Source organism: Eublepharis macularius, chromosome 5 (assembly GCF_028583425.1).
Source record: "Eublepharis macularius isolate TG4126 chromosome 5, MPM_Emac_v1.0, whole genome shotgun sequence".
Taxonomy (NCBI): domain Eukaryota; kingdom Metazoa; phylum Chordata; class Lepidosauria; order Squamata; family Eublepharidae; genus Eublepharis; species Eublepharis macularius.
The window spans coordinates 156,433,037-156,454,151 of record NC_072794.1 but is presented as its reverse complement, the minus strand read 5'-3'; the positions used below and the strand labels follow the sequence as shown (position 1 = coordinate 156,454,151).

The following is a 21,115-nucleotide window of genomic DNA, read 5'->3' as shown; positions in this document are numbered from 1 at the left end:
CAAAGGGAGAGCGGTCGCTTTCGGCCTTGCCCCGAGGTCGGCTTCGGTCTCGTCCCGAGTACTGAGTTCGATGAGAGGCGGGGTGGAAGTGGAGGCTCCGGTTCCGTTCCCGGCTGCTCCCAGCTCCTGGGAGTCTTGGGCTTGCACGGGTTGCACAGGTTGATTGTCGGGAGACGCATACGGATCAAACAAAGGATCCCTGTCCGGGACAACCTTGGATTCCGCTGGGCCCGACTCAGACATGATTGGTAACAAAATGTCAGACTGTGGCTAAATAAGGCACTCACTACAGGGTTCCCTTTAGAAGCAAACACAAGTCCATTGTTTGGAAAAGGAAACTTTACTGCAGAAAAGGTCCATTATAGTCCACTGTCCTGAATAGGAGAATCAGGATGGTACATGATCATTGTTACCAATGAAGAGCAAGCATAAGATACAGAGTAACAATACCCATCTGGATCAGCCTCCCCCCACAGTTCTCAAAACAACATCTCTCAGTCCTGGGAAGCTGCTCTCCTCCAAGGCCAATGCTTGGTGGAACGGTGTTAGACAAAACAGTCTCCTCCGGTGGGAATGCTGCCTGGGAACTGGTGCACCTGGGAAGAAAACACTCAAACACTAGAAGCATTAGAAAATGGAGTCAGTACAGTTTAGATATACACTGGACCTGACAGTCTACTCATTTTACTTTTCAGTGTAAACAGTCACTTTACACACCAGCTTTTGCACAAGTTGGATTTTTGAACTACAAAGCGCTTTTTGGAACCTGTGTCTCATTACACATTTTTAAATCCCCCTCCCCAGGATCCCCGAGTTTCTGGTAATTATGTACCATGTCTCAGAGCAGAACCACAAGTGACAAAAGGCACAGATTGGACACTAGTCAGCTTCCCTCAAGTTTTGAGGGGAAATGTAGGCCTCCTGGTCTTGCAGCTTGGCTCTCCGACTGCTGTCCAATGGACTTTTCAACTGTCACTTGTCCAACATTCCGCCAAGCTGCCTACATTTCCCATCAAAACTTGAGGGAAGCAGACAAGTGTCCAATCTGTGCCTTTTGTCACTTGTGGTTCTGCTCTATGTTGCACTTTTGCCGATCACAGTTCATATGGACCAGCAAATTATACTGGTCTCTAATCCACAAAATACAGGAGTTTTTGATGGGTAGCTGCATCAGTCTGTAGTAGAACAGCAGGATTTGAGTCCGGTGGCACCTTAGAGACCAACAAGATTTGCAGAGTGTAAGCTTTCGAGAGACAGTGCTTGCGGACATTCGATTTAAGTAATAAGGTACTTTAGGAGTCACAAAAGTGTAGGAGGGGAGTGTATTAAGGAAACACAGAAGCCATTCATTTGTGTATGTAAAGGATTGTAGCACATAAGCCGTGAAATTATCCCATTCCTGATAAATCCTAGGGATATTGGAACCCAGCCCTGCAGACAGTAACAGCTCTGTATTGTAGCAGAAGTTCTGTATTAAATTTAAAATATTATTATAGTATAACACTAGTAGAAGTTCTAGATTAAAATGAAAATAACTAGAAGCTGAAAGCGTTGTTTAGCTAAGAGAAACCAGACAGACAGACCTCTACCATAGCCAAAATTCAACTGATGAAAGGCCCTTAAAGATATTTGGAAAGTTCTCCTTGAAGAGGGCTTTAAACACAACACTACATTTAGCACATCAGCCTGGAATTTTAACCATTTATTCATACATTACAAATTGTTCACAGAGAAATGGAAGAAAATATACTGTACATAGTTGGATAAAGTCATGAGACCTTCTATGTTGGACGCACCATAGATTTGGGTAGCAACTTGTTATAAAAAAGACGATCGGAAACAAATACCTGCTTTCATTAAAGACCCTACAGTGAAGCAGTGGAAGAAATTTGCTGTAGAACTGAATGTCAATTTTTATTTATTTAATTATTTAAAACATTTCTACATTTACAGTTTGAGGCTGTGATGAAAAGCAAGAGGGGTGTATTTAAGCACACACACAGAGCTCTAAATATAATCTGCTCCATTGCCAGGGAAAGCATGAATGCCTTGAAACTTGCTTTGAGAAAGGCTGTATGTACAAGGCTTATACGAAGCTTTCATAACAACTAGGAAAAAGGAATAGCAAATGTCCAAGATCTAAATTGACCTCCTCCCCCCAAAAAGTGTGTTTGACAGAATAAATAGTCAAAGTGTGGCATAAGCAACATTTTTTTTTGCTTTACTGCTAGGAAAATAAAATTCAGAAAACTTTTACATGACAAAATGCTTCCTTAACCACAAAGTGGCATTCAGACCGTAAGCCCGATACCTAACTCTAAAGATGGTTATGCTGACTTCTGTTTCTTTCCGAAATCGGCTACGTAGGGGTTCCATTTTATTCTAACCCTCCCACAGGAACATCTTGGTTAATACACAAAGCTGAACATGTTTTAAGATCTATGGTTTTTAAAGAGCCTGAAGGGGAAGATCCTTCCTCCTTCTGTATGATTGTCAAGGCAAAGGCAGGCAAGACAATTGGCAACACATTCTTAAGCGGAACTGGAACGTTTTCAGCGCAGCTGTGGTGGCTGGGAAGCATCTTTGCACCGTGAAAACACTGCTTTGCACTCATATAGCACAGGACTAGAGGGAGCCGTTTGGGGGCGCCTATTGGCTAGTGCAGATGACATTGTCAACCTACTGCCCCTATCAGTGCTCAGTTAAAGTCCTGGAAGGTTTTTTGTTGCTATAACATTGGACTTACTGTGGAAGTTCCTTCAGCTCTGAAGTAGTGAGGGCATCTTAGCATGGGTAATTCCTCGAACTTCCTGTCTCTCTAAACAGTGGAGTCATGCTCTTCCTTCAGTAGAAAAGAGCAAGAGTCCGGTAGTGTCAGGGTGGCCCCTGTCATACTTTGAGGAATTGGTGGTTCACTGTTCACTGATCTCCGATGCCATGATTTAAGAGTGCTATTGGAGCCTCTGTATCAAATCAGCCTGAGAAACATTACATGTTGCTGTGGGAAGCTGTGAGAAGGAATGCGGTTATCAGCACTGCTACAGAGATGTGGCCAGTTGGTTGGAGAAAGACAAAACAATTCTAGTTTGCTTTTACTTTTCCTGCTTTCACTGCGTAGATGGGAAATTAGAGCTTAGATAGGGGGGGTTGTGCTTGAAGGGTTTAATACTTAGCAGGGGGAGGGAACAAGCATTCCAGTCAAGAGATGTCTTCTGTACTGCACTCTTAGGTTATCATTAAAACTAACTCATGCATCTGTGGACTCGTGCAGTGAAGTTCTTTGAGATCTAAGTTGGCAGTCTCTGACAAGTAGCACCTGTTACAAAATTTGTGGTAGGATATGAGTTTTTGTGAGTCACAGCACACTTCTTCAGATACTAGAGTCCAGTAGGACCTATAAGTCGATAGAAGCTTTCGTGAGTCACAGCTCACTTCACATGTTTCAGATTCTTCAGTTTATCTGAAGAAGTGTGCTGTGACTCACAAAAGTTCATACCCTACCACAAATTTTGTTAGTCTTATAGGGTGCTACTGGACTCTTACTTTTTTCTACTGCTACAGACAGACTAACATGGCTACACATATTGATCTATCCTCTTCTTCAGTTCAGAATCTTCCCAAGCCACAAAGAAAACCATTAATTTTCCATTAAGAGATTTAGGTGAGCCTGAAAACTGCAAGCATAATAAATGGCAGGAAAAGAGTTTGAGCTATTATGATGAGACACCCGCCATTAATTTCAGACCCTGGAATGTCTGGCTGGAATGGGTGTCATAATTTTTGTTGGTTATACGTATCTCAAAGGCTGTGTCAGCCAAGGCAAGGAACATATGTATGAGGAGGCGGAATCTCACGTGGCTGTTTTGCAGATCTCTGCTGCTGAAGAATTTCAGTCAAATGCCACTGACGTAACGGCTGCACATAAAAGCAGGCTGTCGCTTCTTGTGGAACATTTGCTTTGTGCCTGAATGATGGACTGTCCTAACCATCTACTTAAAGTAGATGTAGAAACCTACTCTCTGTTGTACAGGTGGATGGTATGAGATGGGACAACTAATCAGATTTCCTGCACAGGTAAATTCTCAGCCCTGCAGACATCCATTGTATGCCAGAACTTCTCTTTAGGATTACATGATTTGGGGCAAAAAAGAACAACAAAAAACTCCCTGAGAGTGGTGGAAATAAACCTTGAGCTGAACTTACAACGTGAACATTGGATCTGCTTTTAGTGCTACCTTGTTCTTGTGGAAAGAACAGTCTTCTTTTTGATGGACAGGTCTCCTAGCTCTGTTACTCCACAAAGCAATGTAACCACTACAAGGAAACACGTTTCCGCCCGGTAACAGTGTAAGAGGGACAGAAAGGAGAGTCTGGAGAAGGGAAGAACTCTTCTAGCAGCCTTCACTCCTTCCCTAGACAGGAAATGAACTGAGGAAGAGGGTTTGCTTACACTAAGAGCCAAGCTACAAGGGACGAATGATCACTATGTGATCAAGTGGAGCGTAAGTGAACAGGGAGGAATACACGTGTCTGTTCACTTGCCGTTCAAGTGTCATTCATCACTTGTAGCTTGGCCCTGATGGAGACAGGATGTTAAAGGCAAGACCTGCCTTCTGACCAGAGGGAAGGAATTGTCCATGCTAAGATGCTCTTCTAAGAGTCAAAAGAAGCATGCACATAGACAAATATGCCACAAGAGCCAGAGAGCCTCCCACCTGCAGCATAAGGGCAGAGGCAAGATTAAGAACCAAACCAGCATTTGTGTTCCATGTAGGACAAGGTGAAAGTCATGTTTACGCTACGGGTGAGGAACTTTCTGTGACCACGGAGCAGAATTGTGACCTCTTTCTTCACCCTTCAGCCTCTTTTCAAATTATACTCAAGCCACTAACAAAAAGAGCAAGTCATTTTCACCCTTGAGTCTCCCAAACTGTTAAAGGGGAATAAATTTTAGCCATTGGACTTGCTTCAGAGATCAAAATTTGCAGTCATTTTTAAGCCAAGGGCAGAGTTTTTGCTAAACAGGCAGTGGTGAGATCCGCAGGGAAATACTGCAGAAGAGTTAACCATGTCTCCTTAGCTATGCAAAAAGCTACCGAAAGGAATACAACATGAATAGATAGGACATTCAGCATGAAATCTGTCAACTCACTGTTACTCTTTAACTTCACTGCTGCTTCACGGGTCTTAATCATCAAATGTGAAACGTGATGACCTCTTGGCTGAGCGAACATCACATCAGTGTTTAATACAGCCCCTAGAACAAGGTTGGCCTGGAAAATGTGAAACGTAGTAAAAAAAAAAAACCTTAAAAGATACTGCATTTCTTCTTAAATCTATAATGGCCTTACACTGAAACTATGGTGCCTAAACAGAAGAGACCTCAAGACCGCAAATCCCTTTGGAATGTACATATCTTACATTTAGTCCACCTCAGATACTAGGATTATTCAAACCAAGTTAAAGTTTCTCAGAGCAAATGCAGATTTGTTTTAACATTTAGAAAACACAAGTGCATGATAAGCTTATCAATGGATGAAGTACAATATGCGAATGAAACCTCAGAAAGTCTTTCTACAAAGTCCTATAAAGCTCTGCAAACAAAGTGCCATGTTTTTTTCTTTAATTCTTGCATCTCAGAGATGGCCCACTTAAGAGTTTGCATATACCCAGAAGAATGCTTGAGTAAATTTTCCCTAGCTGTCTCTAGGATGCCCTTCCCCTTCGACGTCTCCCTTAGTTTGCCCACCGCCAACCTCAAGAAGCATATTAAAGATTACCGTCTCAGCTCAGGCTGCTTCTAGAGTGTCTTGCGGTCCATTTTTCATGTTCATTTCCAAGTTCTTATTTAACATTTTAAAAGCTAGAGAAATGAACCAAGATTTGCCACCATTTACTTCCTGTGGTTTATTCTTCTTCCCAAATGGCACTTTCCCAAAACAATTTCACATTTTTTAGCCACACTGGCAAGGAAAACATCTTTACAAAATGCTGACCCCACGTACTGCAGCTTTGCTTTGCGAATAAAAGCCAAAATAGGTATGAAGTAGTAGATCTATGATTAGGATTTTCTGGCGTTTTTTTTTTTTTTAAAGATCAAAGTAGCAGCAGCAGAAGGGGAAATCAGGTGCGGGAGCAGCAGGGCTTTCTCTGCAGGGCATATACCTCTGCTTCAAGGAACGGGGTGAAAATTAAATTGTAGCAGAGAAAAACTTTCAAAGCAACATGGGAAGAGTGTTTCTCATAGAAAGATCAAGCAGCTTTGATTTAAAAAGAACATGCAAGAAAGTTCTGATTATGGATCATCTGGATCATGTTTATTATATTAGCTTGGCCCAGGGGAGTTTGAGGACTTTAAAAAGAAAAAAAATCAAAATGCAAAATGAAGAACCCAGAAGCTAACGAGACTCAGTCCTTGCAGTTAAGTGACCGACTCCTCCTCCTTTGGAGGTTTTTCAGCAGAGGCTAGATGGCCGTCTGACAGCAATGCTTATCCTGTGAACTTGGGCAGATCATGAGAGGGAGGGTTACATCAGTGCTTAGTTCTCGTGGTCTTTCTTACATGCCAATCACCACCCTGGGGTCAGGTAGCAATTTTCCACAGGCCAGTTTGGCAAAGGATCCTGACGGTTTTGCTGTCTTCTGGGCATGAAGCAGGGTGGGGGGGGGTCACTGGGGGTGTGGGGGGGAGGTAACTGTGAATTTCCTGCATTGTGCAGGGGGTTAGACTAGATGACCCTAGAGGTTCCTTCCAATACTGATTCTAACTCAAAAGAATGTACATGGTTGTACGTATACTAAAATGCACTCATCTGCATCAATATTTACAGTTAAATATATCTGGGTATTTTATTAACCAAAAAATAAACATCCGATTGCGCTGTTCCTGGTTTTTTTAATCGCCTTTGGTTTGAGATGTGCTGCTTTAAGACTAGAGGGGGTTAGATAACCTAACCAAATAGATAAATTAAAAGAACCCACAAGAACACGAGCAGCGAGACACCTGCTGCTGCTGCAGTACCTTATATTACACAACACTGCAGCTGAAGAGGAGACCTGGCAATCAGTACGTGTTCACTAACTCTCCTGGCCCAGCAGAACCCTCAAGGAACAGTCTGAGACTCGGGAATATTTCAGTCATTTGTACGCTTGCTTTATCCTTCCCTTCTTATGCATTCTGAAATGAAATCTGAACACATTTAGTTTAATTGGTCTTCTGTACTAATTAAACAGTAAGCTTTGGGGGGCAGAAGGGTGCACATTGTACACTGATAGTACTCCATTTTTTTTAAAAAAATTATCATACCAATGCAAGGCAGACATGACAACTTGCATTGCTTTAGTGTTTTTGCACCCATGGACTCCCAAGTGCATTTGCGTGCCCCTTTGTTTTTCTATAGTTCCCGGTGATCTATAGATTGCTTTTATGTAAGATTTCAGCATGAGAAGACTGAGTTGATCAAAGAGGGCCAGAGAGATAGAGAGGGATTAATGCCCTTCTCGAGTGTTCAGTTGACTCTGGACCTAGTTGCCACTGAGGAGGTGAACTAGTGAGTTGCACCATTTCAGCAGGAGAGAGAATTCGCATGACAGAATGCTGAGTTTTATTCCACACAGAAAGCTAGCTAGGGATTGTCACCTACTTTTCCCAGGATATGCTAGTTTTCTATGCATACGGATGTCTCTTGCTGTTTTCTATGCAATCATTCCATCTTGTGAGCTCCCCCCACCCTCAACTGCAGTCTGAAGCAGCAGAGTCTAGGAACAGGTTTATCATCTTCTCTGCGACAACTACACCTTAGAACACCAGCCCATGGAAGCTGAGCCTCCTATATACAGAATCAGAGAAGGAAGGAGCCCAAATGCTATCTAATCCAAGCTCCTGTCCAAAAGGACCACTCTCTTAACCCATGCAATGCATTCACACTGCAACGAGGGGACAATTCATGGATCTGCGATAGTACATCCCGGCATGTATTACTCCCGAAAACATTGCTCCATCTGAGCCTTTCCCTGCTTATGGAAGAGGTTCCTCCATGTAGTGCTGCAGTATGTTGCAGCTGTACAACAGATGCACACAAACTGGCTGAAGCCGTTCTCAATCCCCTGTTTAGTTTTAAGCTAGTTGCATTCTGAACGTTCGTACTGGCAGCAAGTCCAGGACTCCACTGCATCAACAGCCACCAAGGTTATTCTGAGCCATCACAGAGATCTGGCTCCATAAACCCAGATGGGCTTCACAAAGGGAGATCGATCACCGCAAAGGAGGGCAGCGCACATGATGTACCCTGACAGGCTGATGACAGTGCACAGCTCTCTTGCACCTCGCCAGCCAGACGAAACTTACGCAGGAGACCTTCTCAGTTCAGAACGCTTTGCCCCGAAACCGAGAAGACTAACTCCGGCATGATCCAACAGTTTCTGCAACCATTCCCCCCCCCCCAACTCTAAACAGCAGGAAGAGCTGAATGAGAGAGAAAAGGTTGGGAAGAGTCGGTGCATAGGCCTATAATACAATGGTTACTGTCTGTGTTCTCTGTTAATAGAGGGCATGAGGCGACCAGGAAACAGAAAAAGACAACACTGCACACTTTAAATAAATTATTCAATACTGAATGCTTTTTTTTTAAAAAAAAATCAGGATTGAAGCCAAGGTCCCTAAAATTGCACAGCATTTTTAGGATCCTATTAAACTGCTAATATTTCCACAGCATAAAGTCATCTCTCTGTGCAGCCACCTGCTGCCTAAGAACCCAAGAATCCTGACGTACAGTAGAACAGCACTTAATCACAGCTGAAGAGCACTCCAAAATGTCTCGTCCGTCTTCTCTGCAGCTGGACAGCAAAGGACAAGACTTCTTCTCTTAAGGGACTTGATCCCGATACATTTTTAAAACAGTACCCTCACCAGCTAGCTTACTTCGTCCAGTTTGTTACATGCGTGGGCAAGCACCATGCTTTTTGCCATTCAGTTATCTGCAAGTACAGGATGAAATAAGCCAAACTTTACCCTTATAATCAGAAAGCCTTAGGCATGTATGCAAGTAGGGGGGGGAGAGGGGCAGAAAAGAATCTGTGTTCATTTTGAGGCTTGATATTCAAGTGTTTCGAAACTCATACAGAAGAAAACAGTGCATGATGGTAGGAATACATTTATGCTTACTTGAACTTTAAAAAGTAACGATAACTGTTTAAATGTATAGCACTGATCACCGTTCGGATGCTATTTACACTTCTAAATAGAGATTTGTAGTGGTATGAAATCAGCGGGTGTAAATTATTTGGTGTTTCTAAAGGTTTCACTTATTATATTATTAAAAAGATGAAAGTGAAAATCTGGAGGAAGCTTAAGTGAAACCAAATAGTGTTTTTTTTTTAAACTTTAAGGCATTTTTCACCTCCAAATTATAGTTTTTTGGTATCCTATCCAAAAGAAATCCTAGACAGCTGACAACATCTAAGATTAACGGTAACATAAAAGATTACCAATGATAGCATACAGTTGTGAAACACTGAAAGTAATCAGAGTACTTTCTGAAATTATACAGTCCTTAATTATAGTTTAAATTTTTCAGCTGCCTGGATAAATAACCAGGTATCTAATCCTGTAGCAATAATTAAAAAGGTCCCCAGGATTTATGCACACACTTATGGAAACCTCACATATCACTGAGCATGTAAAACAGAAAAAAGGCATGTTTGCTTTTTGACAGACACATTGCACAGACTGTGCCGCTAGGGCTTATACATTCATTCCAAGGCAGCTTTTCCAGAAGGCGGGTTTCACCTCATTCACATCGGAGTCAAAAATCAAATCCCCCCACCCTAAACATACATCCACACAAAGTGATCATCATTGGAGTGCGACCTAGCGAAATTTTACACCAATGAGAACAATGATAAGGACAATTACTATTACAGACAAAATTACAATGACAAGCATCTTGCGATTCTTCTTTTGGTACTGCTCAGCCTGTAGGTACAGAAGAGAAGTAAATTAGTACGCTGGCTCAGGTAGATCTTTTTTTACTCTCGGGATTTAATGAAACAATGCAACACTGGGGAAGACCTGCGGCTTGGTGGTAGAGCATTTGTTATGCACACAGAAGGTCTCAGGTTCAATTCACGGCAGCGCCAGTTAAAAAAAAAAGGTCAGGCAAGAAGTGATTGGAAAGACCTCTACCGGAGACCCTGGAGAGCACTTCCTGGCAGAGAAGATAGCTCTGACCTGGAGAGACCAATGGTACGATTCAGTATAAGACAGCTTTGCATGTTAATGGCTCCGTGGGGCCTTTGAACATTCAAATGATTCTGTTGACTACTGGCTCTGATCCCCCCCCTCCCCAATTTTTCCATGCTCTAAAGACAGACAGAAGGTGGGCTCTCCTTTGGAGGTTGTTGAGCAGAGGCTAGATGGCCATCTGACAGCAACGCTGATTCTGTGAATCTGGGCAGATCATGAGAGGGAGGGCAGGAAGGGTTACATCAGTGCCTAGTTCTCATGACCCCTTCTTGCATGCCCAGGGTAATGCCGATCACCACCTTGGGGTCAGGCAGCAATTTCCCCCAGGGCCGTTTGGCTAGGGATCCTGACAGTGTTTTGCCATCTTCTGGGCATGGACCGGGGTGGGGGTGGTGGACGGTCACTGGGGGTGTAGTTGTGAATGACCCTTGAGGTCCCTTACAACTCTTATGGGCACTTGATCATAGTCCTTTGATCCTTGAGTATTTGGTTGAAAAAGTCAGAAAGTAAAGAAACTTCTTTCATCAGCACAGAGGATTGGATCCCCTGGATCCATTCCACTAATTACTGCTATTTTCTCCTGCTCAAGGAGTCTTCACTGATGTAAGAGGATCTTTCCACTTCTTGTGCTGAAGGAAAGCAAGCATTGTTGGTAAAACAGAGTATTGCTTCATTCCCAATGAGAGCCCATAAGGGACAGAGGGCAGGAATCAACAGAGAGGGGCCTCAGATAATTGGATTTGAAAACGCTGACTACAAACACTGGTAAAAGCGTGTTCATCTGTGTGCATGTGTGGCAGTCCTGACAAGTACACTAATAAAGACTTGTATTCTTACTAGAGATGGACATGAACTGAAATATGAACCAAAGTTCAACACGAACCGGGTTGATTCACGGTTCACGAACCGCGGTTCATCAGAGCCCATTTCTGACAAACTGCCATGAACTTTAAGCCGGTTCGTTTTTCGGTTCGTCAATGCAGACAGCCTGGCACCGACCAATCAGTTTCCTAGGCAACCAGGGATGGGCTTTCTGCAGACCTTCTGCTGATCCAGAAGCGACAATTTGCTGATCCGGAAGTAACGTTTTCATGAACCAAACTGGTTCATGAACCAGGGCAGGTTCGTGAAAGTTTGTGATTCGTGGTTCGTGAAATGCGACGAACTACACAGTTCTTTTTTCCTGGTTCGTGCCCATTTCTAATTCTCACTGACAACAGCTTAGATCCTAAGTTCTTACGGAGCATTCAACGACCTAACTGCAGTTCTGTTTCTGTACTGCATTTGGGGAAGTAGAATCACTGGCATCAGTGCTACTGTTTGCCCAAGCACTCTCTTTCTCTATGACTGATGCCACCTCTGCCAGTGAAAACCTGCCTGTGCACTGCAAGCAGAGAGATGCCATAGGATCCGAATGTGCTGGTGCGAACAGAATGAAAGGTAAGGATGTTTCACTGGTTATGTGAGCAACAATTAGGCAAAGTCAACTGAGTACATCTGAAATGGTAGCACGTGGCCCATCATTATAACATAATCCAGCTTCCACAAAAGACTGCATGCACATGGCGAAGGCACCATTCAGCATCTGGACCTGTGCAAGTCTACAGCTGTCCTTTTCTATCCTGTAAACAGGAAAACTCTATTGTCTATGGCTGGTGAATGCATGTAAGCATTTAAAGTGTGCCCTTTAACCTTAATAAGTCTTAGAACAAAAGGTGGTACGTTTATTCACAGAGGAAGTCATTATCTTGTTGCTTTTAAAGCTACACACGTGTGCATTTCCCATGCCAGGTTATTTCCTACATTTTTATCTGACACATTATTCAAAGAGCTCTGGGTTGCATACACTTTATCCTCACAACAGCCTTGGAAGGTAGGTTTAACTTAGAGAATTAGGCTGAGTAGAATGAATAATTAGGTGCAATACTCCTCAAAAGGGTCCACCCCCAACAAGATCTGTTTAGCTATAAGGAGGAACTTTCCATTTTAAAAGGGAGCTTATATTTAAAAAAAAAGCAATTCACCAAATTTCAGCGCACAAATTCCTCTATTTCCCCTAAAAATATGAACACAGCAAATTAAAATTGCTGATATAGTTTAAAAGTTGGAACTGAAAATACAAGTTGCAACTCGACTTACGGTGACCCCACAAGATTTTCAAGGCAAGAGACAAACAGCAGCGGTTTGCTATTGTCTGTCTCTAGCTATAGACTCTGGCGTTCCTTAGTCATCTCCCATCCAAGCAGCCATCAGGGTCCACCCCGCTTAACTTTTCAGATCTGAAAGCTAGCCTGGGCCATCCAGGTTAGGGCCCTTGAAGTGAAGATCCAGATTTTGAAATTACCTCTAAAACAGGATCTATATCTAAGATCAAGGGAAGTATCGAGAGATTTGAGGAGGAAAATGCACAGATGGCTCTGATGCCTGGGGAAAGCAGCAGCTTAATTGACTGAGATGTGATCATTTAGGAAAACCAGATATTTAATTAAGGACACAGCTAACTTGGGATGTGCTTTCTTGTAGTGGAAGGAAGTTTTGCCTCTTACACAATGCTCGGAAAAAAGCCTTCTTCCTCTGGAGAAATGCACCTCTGTTAGTGGAATGGATGTGCAGGATCCAACCACATGGTCCAAGGTGTCTAAACAGCACTGATCTGTTGTATTCACCCCTTGTTGCAGTTCCATGAAAACAACCGGCTGAAGATCACCGGTCCACCTAGCTCAGTATTTTGCACTCTGATGGAAGCAACTTGCAAAGGCCTCCAGTAGATCTTTGCAACCTCTCTTGCTCTCTCTCAGCACTTGCTGCCCAAGACTCTTAACTGGAGATGTCAGGGGCTGAATCTGGGACCTTCTGCATGCCACGACGGAACCACGGCTCCTCTGCTTGCCGATACTTTGCCTCAAATTTCTACTGTCTTTTATGGCTGTCCCTACAAAAAGAGCAGAATATTGGGGTGAGGAATACTGCACCTTAATACCCTCTGCGTGTTTACCTTGTGTAGCTGTTTCAAGCCCTCTTCTGTTTTAACGCATGATTGTTCAACATTGTAGTCGATCCTATCCAGAACAGTACCCTGAATGAAGAACGTCACAGGTCAGTTCCGCAGTATGAATAAAATTCCAGAACAAACGAAGATGATGCCGTCCTACAAATGCTACAGAAGTGGGAAAGCAGCAAGTACTGGACAGCTGTTTACAGAAGCCATCTTAATGTCCTGCCCATCAAAGAAGCGCTGGATCCAGCACCCAAATGTAACTCAAACATCTCGATCGATGTTGTCTCTGTTCCTGGGTGAAAGGAACGATGAGGAAAGAAAATGTGGTAGCGGATTTGATGCCTTCTCTGTTGAGAGAATGGATTCAATTGAGGCATTGAGCTAAGAGGAAAGTTCCTAGACAGTTTAGGAACCACAGCAAGAAGGGAGGGAGGGAGGGAGGGAAGGAAGGGAGGGAGGGAGGGAGGGAGGAAGGAAGGCCATTCCAAGAGGCAGCCAGATCTGAAAGCAGTCTAAACAGGGCTGCCATCAGTGCACCCAATTTCTTCTTCATTGGCACTCTACTCTGCCAATTCGCTTTAATCCTCAATTACACCCCCAATGTCCTTTTTTTCAAATCGGGGCACACGAGTGGTTTTTTTTTCCCAAACAGGATCTGACACTTCTGCCAATCCAAAAGGGCATTATGCCCAGTCGACTCAAATACAGTGGCAATTAAAACTATAGTGCTAATTTTGGAAGTTACAGCTAAAGAGTTTCTTCTGCTTACAACCATCTTACAGGTTTGGCTCAGCCAGTTGTGCAATTGTAATCTTCTATATCAATAAGCCAATGTTTACAGCGACTCACTTTGGGCCAGGACGAAATCTTTTCGGATCAACTTGGCCTGTGCTATCTTTTCCTGCAACACAGTCTGCTCACTTTAGCCAACCGAACTGTACTCACATATGCTAGCCGGGTGAAGTGCAAATGCGCCTAAAATTGTCAATGTTTTTTCACTAAGACTCTGCACCAAAGGGAAGCATTCTTGTATCTATAAATGGAGCTCAGCATAGGAAAGATCATGCCACTAACCTGTTCTACTATCATTGATCCTAAATCCCTAAAAATTTCATTGAGATCAGAAATGGACTGTACAATTTGCCGGATTTCTCGCTCCCGTTCTTCCACCAACAGCGTGTTTTGTTCCACCAATACTAACTGGTCATCCGTAAAGCCCTTTAAAAAACAAAGCATAGCTGGTAAACATTGCCTATTATGTTATAATACCAAACAGGACAGAGACCACAGGTGTTCCATGAACCACACAGCAACCTCTGACACTTTCAAACTCCAAAACTCTCTTTAACCCCCAACAAGCAACTCGGGAGTCATTTCTTCTTTTTTATTTTTCTTTCCTTGCTCTTCCCCATCTTAAAAAAAACTTCTAAAAGAGTTTCAGTGATGCCACTGATAAAAATCAATCTTAGATCCATTTCTGGGTCCCAGTAAACCAGCTTTCACTTGACTCAAAATTTCTCTAGGGATCTGAGACGAAGGGATTAGAAAAATCTCCCGCAAGAGTTCCTGCTGAGCTAGCATAGACAGTCCTGTGCTATTGGCTTGCTTCATTTTCCCTGTACAACCTATGCAAATTGGCTTGCTCGAATCAAGGGGATGTTTTGCATAGTACCTCTGCATCCTGACTCCAACTGGCCCTACCCGGTCACTCCCCTCCCACCTTCTGACCTGGATAGAAAGGCTGAGGGATCTTCATTCTTATTTGTATCTGACTATAGTGGCTGTAGCATAGTGGTTAAGTGGATGGGCACTCTGCTGGTTCGAATACCACTGCTGCCATGAGCTCAGTAGGCGGCCTTGGGTAAGCCATTCCTCTCAGCCCCAGCTTCCCAGCTGTATTGTGCGGATAATAACACTGGCTTTGTTCACAGCTTTGAGAGGGAAATTAATCTGTCTAGAAGAGCGGTATATATGTGCATTATTATTATTATTATTATCATTATTATTAAAATGAGCTTTGACTCATTTGGCATAAGGTGCTACATGGCCCTGACCTGGTTGCCAAGGTGAGCCTGATCTTGTCAGATCTCAGAAGCTAAGCAGGGTTGGCCTTGGTGAGTAATTGGATGGGAGACTTCCAACAAAGACCAGGGTTGCAGAGGCAGGCAATGGCAAACCCCCTCTGTTAGTCTCTTGCCTTGAAAACCCCACCAGGGGTCAGCTATGACTTGAGGGCACTCTCCACTACCAAGGTGTTACGTGACCTGAATTTTAGTTTGCCACTACAGATAAACATGGCTACCCACCTGAAACAACATATGCAAACGCTGTCATTAAAAGATACAACATAAAATGACCAGCCACCCATCACAGATATGATACATATTTGTCTGGGAACTGATATGATACACATGTAATTTGCTTTTAGAGGACCACTCAATTCTCGCCCCCCCCCCGGATGAACATTATGAGCATGCCTTTCCAAGCAAGTTATCCTTTAACTTATTTATTTATTTATAACATTTGTTAGCCATCTTTCTATCTTCTGGAAGTCAAAGCGGCTTAAAACAGACATCAAAATACATACCCGATCATATATAGTAGTGCTTTCGCCATCATCCATAAGGGGGACTGAAGTGTCGAAGAAATGTTTGGATCTTTCTTCTCGATTCTTCATGCCTATAAAGTGTAGGAAGCAGGACAAGAATCACAACTATGGCATTTATAAAATGTGGCAGACTCACAAGGGGTTTTACTCATAAGAACAGATGAGAAACAGTGGCGGATTGGCACAAACTTCCATCTAGTCCAGCGTCTCGTTTCACACAGCGGCCACCCAGTTGCCCCCAGAAGGGGTATGAATAGCCCCCTCTCTGGTGGTGCTCCCCAGTAGCATTCATCCACTGTTGCTAGCAGCGATTGATGGACTTTTCGGTCCCTCCTGATGGAACGGTCTGCCTAATGGGATCAGGAAGGCTCCGACACTTCTATCATTCCACAGTATGTGTGAAACAGAATAGTTAAGGAGACTGTTTTTTTTTAAAAAAAATAGGGCCACGGTTAATGTCTTTGAAATTTTAGGAAGTTTTCATTGCTTTGCCATGGTAATGCACCATACGGTCGCTCTCTTTCCCTCATTTTGTAATCAAGGTTTGTTATATTGTTTGTTGTATACATTATATGGCTATTGTAGATAGTACACAAACAGCATACTGCTCGCATTTTGTAATCTTGTTTAACAGTGTTGTTGATAGTACGTAAACTGTTTCAGCTGCATTGGTTTTAACTCTGGTAATCTTCCTTAAGTCTCAATAAGAAAAGCAGATGATAAATGAAGCAGATAAACAAGATTCCAACATGCAGAGTCACGTCAGTGGGGACAGATGGACCATCATGAAGTGGTCTGCAATGGTGGAGTACTGTTTTAAAGCCCACTGGGTCAAGGGAGAGCTGGCAAGAGCTCAATTTCGTAGTAAGCTCGGCAAATATGCAAACTGAATGATTCAGGAGGACTTTCTACTCAAAGCCAGTTTAATGTAGCGGTTAAGAGCAGCAGACTCTAATCTCGAGACTCAGGTTTGATTCCCTACTCCTCCAGTTGCAGAGCTCTCTCAGCCCAACCCACCTCACAGGGTGACCGTTGTGAATAAAACACTTTGTAAATCGCTCTGAGTGGGTGTTAAGTTGTCCTGAAGGGCGGTATACAAATCAAATGTTGTTGTTGTTGGGCTGTGTCATAAGAAATAGCTCGGAGATGCTTTGGTAGGGACAGGAACTATATACTACACTACTGGATGCTGTCTGCTGTGCCTAACTAGGGAGTTCCACGTTGCTAAACACACCATGTAAATTAGCTATGCATTGTTTCAGAAAGATTTCATCTCTGTGCTCAACTTGATGCTTGTTTTCAAATTTTATTCTAACATACCCTATTGTATCTGTTCACTGAATGACCCAACTGTGGTTCATTACTATATTTTGTTCAGTGAATGTCCTAGTCGTTGATTATATTGTATTTCACATGCCCTACGTAATCCGCTTTGGATCTCAGTGAGAAAGGGGGACAATAAATAAATCAAAATAAATAAACAGAAAGCATTTGGCTCTTAGGCTTACGCTTGAGATAGTCAGACTGCCCGTGTCTAAAATTAGTAGACAGGTCCTGAAGGGACTGGGCCAAGGAAGAAACGACGTTCTTGAGAAGCCTCTGCTCTTGTTCTGTACAGCCACGAGACCTGCTGTGTAACGTCTGGACTGCTCTCTGACACCTGTGGAACAGCTGGCGGGAAAACAAGTTCAATTGGTATCAGAACAACAGGCCCAATTGCATCTGGCAGGAATGCCATTATTCCCATTTTAACAAAGCTGGAGCAGAAACAGTTGATCTGACCAAGCGGTACACTAGCGCATGCCCATGTGCTCAGCACACTTGAAGAATCTCATTTGTAATTAAAGCATTTGCCAGCTACCTTCTCTACACAAAGGTACTCAAGGACACTGTGCGGCACCTAAAAGCTACAAGGAAACCATACTAAAAACCTGCATGAACAACAATAAAAAAAACACCCCTTTTTGCTTGCTGTTCAGACTCATCAGAATAGAAAGATCACCATCAGTATCACTGAAACATCAGGAAAAGCCAGCCTGAACATGGACATCTATGCTGACAAAGTGACCCAAGAGGAAGATCTCTTTGGAAGTAACTTCCGTAAAGTGGGTCCCATAATAAAAAAAGTCTTTCCCTTAGCCACTACCTATTTTATCACAGTGAGATCAACAAAGCAGGGCCTCCACTGATGATCTCAGGCAATGAATGGGCAGAGATGATTATTTACCAAGGAGTATCTTACTCCGGTGTGCATGTCAACCACTGGGTAAATCACACTTCTCTACCTTCTTACCAAATGGTGAGAAGAATCTTACCACACTTCTGCACCTCCTCAAAAATCCAGGGAAGTGGTCAGATTCTTGTCACCGCTGAGCAAGACAAAACCTCCTTATCAAACGATTATATATATATTTAAGTTACCTCTTGGTAACCAGTAATTACTATTCATCCTTTACTTGGAATCAACAGTATACTCCAAACTTTGTTTAGGTGCGCTGCTGAAAGCCACTTAACACAGGTGAGACCCCAGTGGTGTAAGTGATAGCTTCCCTCACATTGTGCTACTTTTTAAAGAAAGAAACGGCAGAGACCTAAATGCTCAACAAAAGAATGCAATCTCAGATCTACTGAAATGCAAGGTAGAAAGTTTTACAGATACGGCCTGCTCTCCTTCCACAGCCCCCCCGCCCTTTGTTTTGAAAACTCACATTTGTTAAGAAACAAAATACCGTTAAAAGATAATGCCATGCTAGGGAAAGACAAAAATTGGTGTGCTTATTACTTGTTCTGTTTTCTTTTCCAAAAGTCAGATCTCAGCTAGGTTTCTCCGGATTACATAAGTCCACTACACGGGCCTGTATGCCTACTTTTTGGCTATTTGGTGGGGGCAGGGAGACAAAGCTGAATTTTCAAATGGCTTTGATGATGTCTGAGAGCCAAAGAGGCCTAGTTTAAGCAGAGTGCACTTTTTAGAGTAAGTAGTACATGTATAAAACCATGTTGCAAATAATTTTGAATAAAACTGCTCCTGGCAACTCAATGGCTGATGGAAGCTCCAGTATCCACTACTGGGGAGGGGGGGAACAACCAAGAGGCACCTGTGTGATCTCCTGGGTGGTGATTTCTATCGCATGCTCTTCTTCAGTGCTGTCATCCAGAGTCGGTCTGTTTAAATGCTTGTCATGGAGACTGGCTAATTCTTTCATCTTCTGTTTTATCCTGGAGATCTCATATTGAATCTAAAAGGGCAATAAATAAAATCGGAGAGAAGACGTAAGATGATGAGGTAAGCAGAGTAATTATTTCTGGGAAATACCAGAAGATTTGGTGGTGCCTTTGCTAAGAAAAATCACATCTGCCATCCACGGAAAAGCTGTGCATTAATTTCAGCTATGTGCAGAAAAGTTTAGGTTCTTAGTCACATTTCAGACATTTTCAACCCGATTATGAGATGGGGGGGGGGCGGGATTTGGCTGACGATAAAAATGCTTATTGTTCCCACTGTAGCAGGCCACCTGCAGTGTTTGGAAGAAGAGGAAGGAAGCACAGCCATGGCCCTATATAGCAACATCCTGCTTATTTTGGAGCATACCATTTTTGTGCCATCTGAACATAACCACAGCCAGTCTCTGCACTTCCAGAATTAGAAGGCAGGGCTTTCACATCAACTGGTTGAACCCTAGCACCTTTCTTATCCTTTAAGCACTGCAGGTGCAGAACACTATATTGGAACGTTCACAGATCAGCATATACATAAAAGCCACTTTCATGGTTCCATCATTTGGCGTCACTCCAGTGTGACCAAGGAGGAGAAAACAGGAGTGAGTCAGCTGCAGGAGTAACCGTGCTCCATCGTTCCCATTAAGTTCTGAGTGGAAAGGCTGTGTAACTGGTAAGATTGATTGGGGAAGGGCAAATGAGAGAGCAGCTATTTTCTCAGGTTTCCAGACATGGCTGTTTTGCCAGCAATTCAGCACTGGAAATAAACTTCATTGCTGCTCATTAATAGCATAACCAGACATAGAACCGTGTGTGCTAAGTTTCTATTCCATGATTTTTAGAATTGTGGATGGTTGGTTTTTTTTTTTACTTGGTTTGGTGCCTTGAACATCAGAACAACAGGGGCTTTAAAGTTCCTTAATTTTTTTTTTGTTAATAAATTGCTGCAACTTTAACCAATATTTAACTGATATTCTCCCATTGTGACACACTCACATGAAAACCACATCGCCTAAGCAGATAGAAACTCACTTCGTCCACGCCGTCAACCCACTTCGGAGGTAATCTCTTAGTTACACAAATAGCTGCTTCGGGATCTAAACTGATTCCTGATACCAGTGCCATGCGATCATCAGCAAGCTACAGAAAGTAGAAACAACATATTTAGGGGAACACAACAGTCAGATTACCAGGTAAAAATCCAGAGCGAAAGCTCCCGGTCTTATGGCAAGAGTGCAGCAGTTTTCCAAACAGATGCTACTGGAAACCTTACAGGTGTTATCAAGTGTTGCTACAGGAAATATTAACAGTGGCAGACAAACTCCCCTGGAAACCGTAGAGAAGGCATGAGTGCACTCTCAATTTGTGCAGGTGAGAGTAAGGTTTAACAGGCCCGGCAACATGGGAAGAGACTGTAAACTTTAGAATCCTCGGCTGTCTGCAAGGGTTCCAAGGGAGATGTAAAATTCTTGTAAGTGTTGAAGCCATAGGAAAAAATAGGCTTCCTCTCCCCCCAAGAAAAAGAAATGGAAACTTGGGGGGAAATGGGGGAAAAAATGCAACACTCTCTTATCAAACCCAAACTTATTCCACTGCTTTAAAAATGCCATTTTATATAACTTAATGCCCTGACCGGGGTAGCCCAGGTGAGCCTGATCTTGTCTCAGAAGCTAAGCAGGGTCAGCCTTGGTTAGTAATTGGATGGGAGACCTCCGAGAGAGTTAAGGATTGCAGAGGAGGCAAGGGTAAACCACCTCTGTTAGTGTCTCTTGCCATGGAAACCCCGTCAGCGGACACCGTAAGTCAACTATGACTTGAGAGCCCTCACCAGCACCACATATAACTTAGCATATAAAATTGTACTATTTGGCATATTAATAGAATTTAAGGCATTTATGCTTTTTTTAAGAAGCGAAACTGTAAACAGAGACCTAAAGCTATGAACTGCTGCATCCTATGCTACCCTGGCACGTGTTTCTAAGTTTTTGCCATATAAGAGCTAAGTAGGAAAAAAAAAAGTTGAGAACAAAACACAAATTTTGCAATA

At 43.0% G+C, this 21,115-nt stretch overlaps 1 protein-coding gene across 2 annotated transcripts in view; it reads right to left on the bottom strand.

Moving 5' to 3' along the window:
- Nucleotides 1-1,689: 1,689 nt before the first annotated feature.
- The window catches only part of STX16 (syntaxin 16), a 32,424-nt gene continuing 12,998 nt past the window's right edge, over nt 1,690-21,115 (bottom strand). For both annotated transcript variants that reach the window (XM_054980023.1, XM_054980024.1), the window contains exons 2-8: nt 20,101-20,208; nt 18,948-19,088; nt 17,358-17,520; nt 15,829-15,920; nt 14,316-14,459; nt 13,239-13,319; nt 1,690-9,973 (exon numbers count right to left, since the gene is read on the bottom strand). In XM_054980023.1, the coding sequence (XP_054835998.1) occupies nt 9,869-9,973; nt 13,239-13,319; nt 14,316-14,459; nt 15,829-15,920; nt 17,358-17,520; nt 18,948-19,088; nt 20,101-20,208 (834 nt within the window). In that variant the 3' untranslated portion in view covers nt 1,690-9,868. The remainder of the gene's footprint in view (nt 9,974-13,238; nt 13,320-14,315; nt 14,460-15,828; nt 15,921-17,357; nt 17,521-18,947; nt 19,089-20,100; nt 20,209-21,115) is intronic.